At 35.6% G+C, this 10,186-nt stretch overlaps 3 protein-coding genes across 3 annotated transcripts; 1 reads left to right on the forward strand and 2 right to left on the reverse strand.

Annotated features, from left to right (window-relative positions):
- LOC134647939 (FMR1-interacting protein NUFIP1) lies at positions 1 to 1,686 on the reverse strand. Its single transcript, XM_063502322.1, has 3 exons — positions 1,406 to 1,686; positions 871 to 1,141; positions 1 to 783 (listed from the first exon to the last, which is right to left on the reverse strand). The coding sequence occupies exons 1-3, from the start codon at positions 1,637 to 1,639 to the stop codon at positions 26 to 28; spliced, it is 1,263 nt and encodes a 420-aa protein (XP_063358392.1). The 5' UTR covers positions 1,640 to 1,686; the 3' UTR covers positions 1 to 25.
- Positions 1,687 to 4,335: 2,649 nt separating this feature from the next.
- LOC134648472 (mediator of RNA polymerase II transcription subunit 11) lies at positions 4,336 to 5,075 on the forward strand. Its single transcript, XM_063502993.1, has 2 exons — positions 4,336 to 4,474; positions 4,566 to 5,075. The coding sequence occupies exons 1-2, from the start codon at positions 4,399 to 4,401 to the stop codon at positions 4,898 to 4,900; spliced, it is 411 nt and encodes a 136-aa protein (XP_063359063.1). The 5' UTR covers positions 4,336 to 4,398; the 3' UTR covers positions 4,901 to 5,075.
- Positions 5,076 to 7,087: 2,012 nt separating this feature from the next.
- On the reverse strand, positions 7,088 to 9,667 carry LOC134647940 (protein slowmo). The gene is made up of 4 exons (XM_063502323.1): positions 9,482 to 9,667; positions 9,235 to 9,400; positions 8,708 to 8,902; positions 7,088 to 7,751 (listed from the first exon to the last, which is right to left on the reverse strand). The coding sequence occupies exons 1-4, from the start codon at positions 9,511 to 9,513 to the stop codon at positions 7,458 to 7,460; spliced, it is 687 nt and encodes a 228-aa protein (XP_063358393.1). The 5' UTR covers positions 9,514 to 9,667; the 3' UTR covers positions 7,088 to 7,457.
- Between the last annotated feature and the right edge of the window lie 519 nt (positions 9,668 to 10,186).

Here is a 10,186-nt window from a genome sequence, read left to right on the forward strand (position 1 = left end):
TTTTATAAATAAACAGTATTTATTATTAAACAGATTTGTTGAAAAAATTGTTTCTTATTATATGTCTGATACATTGCAATACAATATTACGTTCATGTTTCATTTCCTTAAATAACAATTTTTGTAACAAAGTAGATGGTAACTTAGGTTTACTTCTTTTTGATATTGATTTTTGAGGAATCTTGTCTTTGGGTTTTCGTTTATTCATTACTGGTTTTGTTTCAATGGTTTCGATCACATTTGTTACTTGTTTGGTCACTTTTACTTCTTCAGGTCCACTGTCATCATAACTATCATTTCTTGTTTGTGAAGCTTGTTTTTCAAGATTTTGTGGTTGCTTGTCACTTGCTTGATTTGAGATAACTGTTGGTCTATTGTCAGACTCAAGTTTAGGGGCTTTGGAAAGAGTAATAATTGGTTCATCATTGTTTTCATCTTCATCAGAAGAACCATAATTGCAAATTAAAGATGACAGAGCAAGGCAAACGGATCCTGAAGCTGTCTCCAAAGGATTGCTGGCCTCTTCTATCTCATCCTCGTCCTCAATAGTAAAACCATTCCTACTAGGTTCCTCCTCTGTCTCCTCCGTATCATTAATGTCCATCATCAAGTCTTGAATACCTGTGAATGGTTTAAGTTTTCGGGTATCTTCCGCTGCAGGTAATTTTTTGACTAAATTTTTAGGGGTCATCCTTCTTCTCTTGTTGTTGTGTGCAGAGCCTTTATCAAAATGACTAACACCAGTGTTGTGTTTATTGAAGTGGTTTCTTTTGCCTCCGATCCCTACAACATTAATAAACACATCAGTTTAAGGATTGAAGCATATTAAAATATTGAATGCTGAACATAGTCAACTTAAAAGTAACATACCTGAATCTGTATTAGGGTTTTTCTCATGCCTTTTGTTTTTCAGGCCCATTTTTTCTCCTCTATCTATTTTTTCCTTTATTGCTGCAGCTGCCTTTTCCACATTTTCTTTTGTAGGGTATTTCATCTTTCTTTCTTCCCTCCATTTTCTAATTTCTTCAGGATCTTGGAGTTTTGCTATTTTCTTATACAGACCGGATGCATGTTGCATCTGAATATGTTTCGTTATTACTTTAGGATGTGCAATAAATTGACAGCCGTCTATGTTGCATTTCTGGAAAGAAGTGCCGATTATTTAGTAATACATTAATTTTCTCACATACTTATCACAATTTCTATGCATGGTCTGGTTATCGCAAAACCTCAATAAATAATAAGCAAAGTACCAAATCAGTATAATAATTGGGTGTTTTTATTAGTAGTTGGGTCTGTGCGGAAAGAGAAGAGTCGTAGAATGTATTGGATCATTGGATCCCATACATTTCACGAAGCTTGTTTGTATACATCGTAAAGCAAGTGATAAATATATTTGTGTTACCTGATGTTGTTGTTTGTGTTTTTCAAGAATATCTGGAGTCCGAAAGCCTCTATCACATGTTTCACACCAAAATTCATTTGTATACTCCTGCGGTGGTTGCTGTCTCCAATGAAGTCCTTGCGCCCTAAACCCTGGTGGCGGCCCTCGTGGAACAAAGTTTGGTCGCCATTGGAAGTGGTTTGGTGGAGGAAAACGTTGATTGTTATAGTAAGAGTTATGAAATGGCGCTTCCATTGGTATTAGTTACTTATCATTCCTGGTATTCAGTATTAGTTTACACTCATAGTCATTAATATTCACGTTTTACTAAAATCCAATAAATGTTCAAAAGTAACTAAACTAAACATGAATAAGGTTAGGACTTGAAGCAATGCTGTTTTTGACTTTTTGTTGACTTGACAAGTCACTAATGACATTGACACGAGTCGTGTTCCAAAACGAATAAATAAAACTATTAATTATAGCTAGTCAAACAAGTTTGTCAGTAGTAAAATTCAGGAAATTCAAATTTTCCCCTTAACCTTTGCGCCTTTATTTTATAGAGTAAGACCAAAGAAAGTCTGCAGCGCAATAATTTGACAGCGAATTAAAAAACTATATATGGCAATGTTTTTTAGCAGTCAGTAAACGTCATTCACTATGGTATGCGTTTGTCAAAATCGTTTAAATATTCGTTGTGTTTTGTGATGAACGGAAAAAACATGGTGAAACCTTACAAAACCGGCGTGCGGTAGTTATTTTTCCGCATGACGAATAATTTTACACTAGTAAATAATCAGAACGAGGCGATTCATGCTCAAAAACGACAATGTTTACAAAATTTGGAGTTGATGACGGGTAAGTGGACTGATACATCTTAATACTTGCACCATATGTAGATAATATAATATTGGTTTAGACTAAGGTTTCACAGCAAATTGAACACACCTAATAGGTATAGGCATACTTACCTTATGAACTTCCTCTAACGCTTAAATTTATTTTCACCACACCAGACACTCGGAAAGGCTTAGTTTGCACTTCAAAAACTGATAGCAAAGTTGCATTTTATTCACATGTGAGGCAAAGTAATCAAATGCAAATTTTGAGTTGTTTTCTTATGTTTGCTGGTAGAATTGACTTTTAAATGATGATTTTGGATGATACATATTTAATAACATTCATTTGGATTTGATTGGGTTTGATTTTGTTTGATATTTTACATTTAATATTTGCTTCGGGTTGGTGTGGTGAAAAATTTTGTGTTTCACTCGGGGGCAAATTTTGTTTAACCCTCGTCCTTTGAAACCCTCGCAACGCTTAAGATTCCATTTTTCGAACCAATTGCTACGCTCGTGGTTCAATTTTGGAATCTTTCGCTTGCTCGGGTATCAATATTAGCACGAGCGGTTAAACAACAACTTTGCCCCCTTGTAAAATAAATAACTAATTTAATATAACGTTTATTGTTTTAATGGTTTATTTCGTGTTTCCAAAAACCGTAGTTCGCAAATTGCGGGCAATTTCTCTGTCAATCTACCTACGCCTTAATGGGAGTAAAAGAGAAAGATGCCCGCAATTTGCGAACTTCGGTGTTCGCGGTAGGCCCTCTAAGCTGTACATATATTTACCACTAGGCCGTCGCGGATATTACAAAAGCTCAATAATTTTGATGAAGCCAAATGTCACATTCCTCCAATATTATTTATCAATATTAGTATATGTATGTATGTATGCATATTAATAGTGACATCTATTTAACCATAATGCACAACTTAATTTTTTCATAGACGATAAATATGGTAGAAATTTCACAAGTATCAAGACTATTTAATCCATTTTCTGTGGTGTTGTTGTCACATACCGATTTTTAAAAACTACTTTTAATCTAGCGCTGCAGACTTTCTTTGGTCTTACTCTATTTAAATTTGCTGCGTTTTTCTAGTGACGGAAATGGCTTGATAGACTACAAGTATATAGTGTGTCAAAGGTCTGTTTGATTTCAAACATAGAGAGAATTATCCTATCTTTGTCTAACACTAGTACTAGCACCCAGAAGAAAAGGATAAGTATAGTTTTTTTGTTCCTATTTACTGACAAGATTTGGTTGACCCAGTATAGTAAGTAACTTTTTTTTAAATTTTGCATTCGTTTTAGAACGAGTACCAAACCTGACCAGTGTTGCCAGAGGGCCTCGCGCGAAAATCGAATTTTTTGTAAAATACAAGCCCATATTGAGGATTATTGCTATGACTTACGAGATTCTATTCTAACTCCATACCACACGAAACTTGCTTCCAAAGAGAATATAACCACTACGTTTTACTTTCTTGTTTCGAGTCAGACCAAGCTAACTCTGCAGCGATTTTCATTTCACAATCTATGCAAGTCTTATTTTAAATTTAAACGCAGCCACAGCCGCCACGGGTAAAATTGCATAGAAGTTTGCCTGTGGTGGCTGCGGCGCTTAGCACACTGGATCCCATTCACACGACGCTCAGATGTGCGAGAGCGATGCCGCTGTAATACGCGCATAGCGTTGTCTCGCTTAAACATCGGAGCGACGTTACTCTAATTACGCCTAAATTGGAGTAAAAGAGAAAAATGACCTCATTTTGCGAACTTCGGTATTCGCGTTAAACCCTCAGTGTGCTGTGCTGTGCTAAGCACCTCAGTCAAGGGCAACCAGACAAAACGTCTGCGGAGAAAGGCTAGCAGTATATTGTGCTATCAAAATTGCTGCTGACTTGAGTGACTTACGTTTTCTTGGTCTGACTTTATCCTTATTAAGCAGTTTTTTCGATTTTTGGATATCGAACCTGGCAACATTAAGTTTGACAGGACAGGACAGGAACGGAAGGGTTTGGCTTAAAGGTCTCGTAACCAGGCCATAAAATCCAAAAAAAAAAAAAAGAACGGAAGGGTCAAGCTCTAGCAAAGTGCCAAAGTGATATTTTTTGGAAAACGAGATAATTTTTTCTTTCTTAAATAATTTGAACACAAAAACGTTAAGCATGGCTGGCCCGATGGAAAGAATTACGGTTCTCGACGATATTGAAAAGGAAATTATTACATGTTTACAGTGTGCAGGTAATACTTGTTGCTATATTATAAACTAGCAAATCATTGAGATTATCAAGTGGATATATTCATAGACACCATATTTTTCTTAATTTTACAGCACAAGCTCTTCTCGAGCTAGGCAAAGAGAAATCTAGCCAAAAGCAGGCAGAGTCCAACACATCTCAATTTCTGAGAACCCTTAGCCAGGTTGAGAGCAAGTTGAGTGATCAGATCAACTATTTGACGCAAGTGTCCACCGGTCAGCCGCATGAAGGCTCAGGCTACGCGTCCCAGAAAGTACTGCAGATGGCGTGGCACCGGCTGGAGCATGTGCGCTCCTGGGTCAACGAGCTGGACCGCCTGAAGGCTTCACATTTAGCAGCTAGCACTCGGAGTGTAACAGCTAGCAACGTCCCCAATGGAAATATGACTAACTCTGGAACAAGCACATGATTACAGTGCTACAACATTTTTCAGTAAATCATCCATCTGTACCTACAATCCTGGAGAAAAATACAAATTATACAGTGGATTGATACATTGTCAGTGAAAGGACTATGTAGCATAAAATATAGTAAATTGAACATTGACTTGTGTAAACAATAATAATCATATTTATAGTAGTAGTATATAGCAATAGAGGTTGGAAAGAATGTGCTATTTAACATGTTCTGTTGAGCAATGGCTCATATGTGTTCAACAACATAATTGATGTTGCTGGTCCAAACATGTTACAGTATGCTACATTTTCTATAAATACTTCATTTTTTAAGCATCTTAATGGGTCTATGCCTATCACACACCAAGTTTTGTCATAATTATAATATGATAATTATTATTTCACTATACTGACTGCATTTTCTCTACCTTAGAATAGCTTGGCAATCCAAGATAGTGAAGATGCAGCCAGTATAGTGAAATGATAATATAATCCCTGTTTTCAAGATTTATTTAGGTCTAGGTTTAGTATTGTAATTGTACCATATGTTACTGTACTTCAGTAATAAATGAGAACTAATAATGGTATGTGTAGTTAGCAGCAAAAATATATAAGGCTATAAAACAAGACGGTAGTCAACTAGAAATTATTTGTAGCTATACAGTCATTGTAACATTAAAGTATCTCATTTGAGTTGTGTTTTATAAAAAGCTTGTAACCTGTAATTGCTGTGGGTATGTCTCTTTCTAACACATTTGTTAGATGGAGAGGCAAACAAGAGTATACAGGTTACAGCCCTTTATAAAACGTCATCCTGTTCTTTTTCATGTATTTTGTAAGTACTGATGTTAGTGTTGCATGGACTTGCTGTGTGAGAAACTTGTAAATTAATAGCATACCTATCATAATTCCATCATTAAAAAATATTTGTATTCATAATTAACCAAATACACCTTTTGTTGTAATTAATTAACAAGGGTTTATATTTATACCCTACCCTTGAAGCAAGAATGAGGTTTGTTACCGATAAAAAAACATTGTTTTTATGGTTGGTACTTATATCCTGCTAGAATAGAATAGATACTAGGTAGTGGTAGGTAGGCACATTAGATATTTTAAATACCTAAAGTATATATCCACGTTTATAGCAAAGACAATGGATGGTAGGGTAAGTACCTATTTACCATTCTTCTATGTCTCTACCGTCGATCGAAGGGTAGAACCAATTTATATAATTTAAAGGCCTTTGCAATGTCAATTGCAATAATAATCAGTTCAATGAACGTACGTCACTCGATGCCAATTGCTGCTGAATTGAATCTTATCTCGGATGATAGTGAAGTCTTGATACGTACTATTTGTAACTATTTACATACAAATATCAATTTCTCACGTCACGTGCTTGCTCACGTTTTGTCCACGTCACCTTATTCATCAAAATTGGTCCAGTCGTTTTTGCCACACTCCCCGCATTATGAAGAGTTTACGAAGAGAACGAGTCACCTCCACCACACATTAATGCCAATTTAGATGCATGTAAAATGCTACGCCGCGAAAAAAATTAAGTACAGAGTTATATTTTTTACTTTCTACAACAGGCCATGTTGCAATGCAATTGGACCGAGCGATCTTGTTCGATACTAAACTAATACTGGAGCACCTGTGTTGTGATCGTGAATTGTCCATCCACAGTTGAGGTAAACTGAGTGTACTGACTGAGTGATGTGTGTGCTGTATGATAATGGCTATTACTTCAATTGCAGCTGTTATAGTATTGGGGTAGGGGTATAATAATTGGTGCAGTTATAAATATTCATGAAATTTATTATAACCAAAATGTAGGTATCTATAATAATTATCAGCATGAACTTTGCATCGTATCACAATAGTTATAGTCAGTAAAAAAACCTTGTGTAAACACTCTTTCAACAAAAACAAAACATCCATTAAATAAATTATTTACAGTATGCTAACATTTATATTCTTTCAAGTGACTATTACCAAGCCCCTTTATCAAGATAATGGAATTACCCTTTGTACCTAGTGACATGGAATTAAAGAAATTAGTATCTACATTAGAGGTGGCATCATCATATAGCTGGCAGCACCCATTCTTTTTCACACTAGAATATAGTTTAATAAGAGAAGTGCCCTATGCCTCCATACCTCAGGAATATAAAGCTGAAGCTAACACACAGAATAGGTATACTGATATATGTAGAACACACCATTCAGCACACAGATTATCATACAATTTACATAATAATATACTTGTGTAACGATTCCAGAACAATAAAATGTTATTGCATCAGCCAACAGATTTACATTATTTAAATCTTTAATGTAAATGGTGTTTTCTCTTACAATCCCTTGGTCAGTTTGTTATCAAATCATTAATACCAACATCTTTTGATTAGACTGTTGATAATTCTGCACGCCTAGTAGTCACCTATAATGTTAAACTACTGTTTTATTAAATAAATACACATTACAATACAAATGATAATAATTTAGAAAGAGGCGTTTTGTAGTGTTTTCAAAATTGAACTAAAGGTCCCTTCACTCATCTTTTCAGCTGCGTTGGCTAGCATTTGCTTTCGTGAATTTTTCGATATCATCTAGAGACCTTTTTGCCTTGGATGAAATGTCATCCATAGATCTCCGTGCAGTGGATGTAATGTCATCAAGTGACTTCTTTGTCTGTGACAGCAGCTCATCGGTGCTCTTGCAGGCTGTGCTGGCCAGTTCCTTTATCTCCGAGTCAAATTTGCCTATCGCCCATTCAATAGCTTGTCGTCCTTTCCCTGCATTCAGTGATATTTTGTTTGCCAGAAGATCTTCCATGTAGCTACTCAGTGGAACACCCTGAAATAATATAAAAAAAAAAACTTTAATTTCGTTAGTACATTTTAAGCTTTATTGATCAGTTGGTCACACTATAAAAAAAACTATGGACACTGAGTCATTGATCAAACAGATCTTGACAGTAGAAAAAGGGCAAATTTGAAAAATGTAGGCGCGAAGGGATATCGTCCCATAGAAAATTTGAATTTCGCGCCTTTTTTTACTGACAAGATTTGGTTGACCAGCTATATACTATACATAGGTCACTATACTTGGTCAAGCAGATCTTGTCAGTAGAAAAAGGCGGCAAATTTGAAAAATGTAGGCGCGAAAGGATATATCGTCCTATAGAAAATTTTAATTTCGCGCCCTTTTTCTACTAACAGGATTTACTTGACCACCTATCGATAAGTTTTGCAATAGACAAATATGAAACAAAGAGGTGGCCTATCACATATATTTATTATAGCTGGTCAAGCAGATCTTGTCAGTAGAAAAAAGGCGGAAAATTTGAAAAATGTAGGCGCGAAGGGATATTGTTCCATAGAAAATCAGAATTTCGCACCTTTTTTTACTGACCAGATTTGCTATAAAAAATAGATTTATATTTTAAAATCGTGGCGTGGCTATGGACGAATTTACGTACATTTTATACAACATTTTCATTTAATACCAAGTTTAAATTTTTTAATAAGTAGATTAGTGAAGAAGCATAAAATTGGTTATATATTTAAACAAAGTATATACTTTATACAATTTGACAAACTGAAGATACCATACATAGATGTACATATCTATTTTTATAATTATCACATGCTTGGCACAATATGAGAAATTCTATAACTGTACCCACCATTTCCTGGCTGTCCATAAGAACTTATTTCTGGCATTAATAAGCATGCACCAAGTGCATGATTTCCAAAGTCTAATGATACTATACTTTTAAATCTACCCTCTGAATTTTAAGAAAAACTTACTTGCACTGTGACCACTGCCTCCTGTGTGAGGAGCGTTTTGGAGGTATCTGAGGGATGTGGCGTGTATCTCACTGTTTCATCCACAGCTATGTAATGGCAAAATGTTAAATTTCTTGTTTTGAGTGTCATTTGCCTCTGATTGGGATTGACTTCAGATTGTTCACTGGCATAGCATATTTTAGCCGTTCCTATGATCTAAAACGAAAAAACAATCTACATTACTTTCACATACCTTCGACAGTTATAGGGATAAGGTATTTTCATAAAATACATTTATGCTGTATACAGTTAATAGGATTTTCCTTATATAGTGTGGTGTTTACAAAACAATTGTAAATGTGGTGTTTACAAACAGGTTAAAAGCAGTTTATTTTACTACTTGCTGGTATAAATAAACAAACTATATTAGGTAAGAGAATTAAATTAGATTAAAATTGAATAATACAATTATTATTCTTTGAATGTGAACAAAAAGGCAACTAATCACTATCAGCCAATCTTGAAAAAGGATGATATAAATAGATTACCGCTTGCGCCCATCGGGGAAAAAACCACTTGGAGCTGACAAGTCTGTGAGTGTGCAGTACTCCACCAACTACTCGCCTCTCGACCACATCCGTTCCTATGACAGCTGGATTCATAGGATTGGGATATTTGCGCCATGCTGCTTGAGCAACAGTCTCCCATGGATGGCTAAAATAAAACAAAATTATTCAATACATAAATAATAAAGAAACAAGATAATGGAAAAATGACAGATTGCGTCATAGTTACTTGAAAGTGTGTTCTGATGTCCAAATCTTCATTGTGATATTCGATTTATTCAATCCTTTGTATAATAATTCCGAGTTGATGACCTTAGCATTTGATTTTAGTTATTTTCCATTTCTTATCTTCTCTTACTATACTACCACACACTGACTTGAAAGCTCTTGCGAGCGTATCGTCAGTCAAAATGGCATTTACGGCAGACGCAGTAAAAAAAAAACGGATCCTAACCTTATTTTTAAAGCCAAATCACACTATCGTATCGCTACGCTGCCTTGGTTCTAGAGCCCCCTCCACACTCGCGGAGAGAAGCGACAAGGGCAGTTCAGACCGAGGGGCTACCCAAACAGTATAAAGCCCCATCCACACTTTACCAAATAATTGCACAAGTGCCTTAACATGCGAATGCATCCGTGTGAAGTGAATGCATCCGTCTCTGGGCTTTTTAGGGTTCCGTAGCCAAATGGCAAAAAACGGAACCCTTATAGATTCGTCATGTTTGTCTGTCTGTCCGTCTGTCCGTCTGTCCGTCCGTATGTCAGAGCCACTTTTCTCCGAAACTATAAGAACTATACTGTTGAAACTTGGTAAGTAGATGTATTCTGTGAACCGCATTAAGATTTTCACACAAAAATAGAAAAAAAAACAATAAATTTTTGGGGTTCCCCATACTTCGAACTGAAACTAAAAAAAATTTTTTCATCAAACCCA

Source organism: Cydia amplana, chromosome 5 (assembly GCF_948474715.1).
Source record: "Cydia amplana chromosome 5, ilCydAmpl1.1, whole genome shotgun sequence".
Taxonomy (NCBI): Eukaryota; Metazoa; Arthropoda; class Insecta; order Lepidoptera; family Tortricidae; genus Cydia; species Cydia amplana.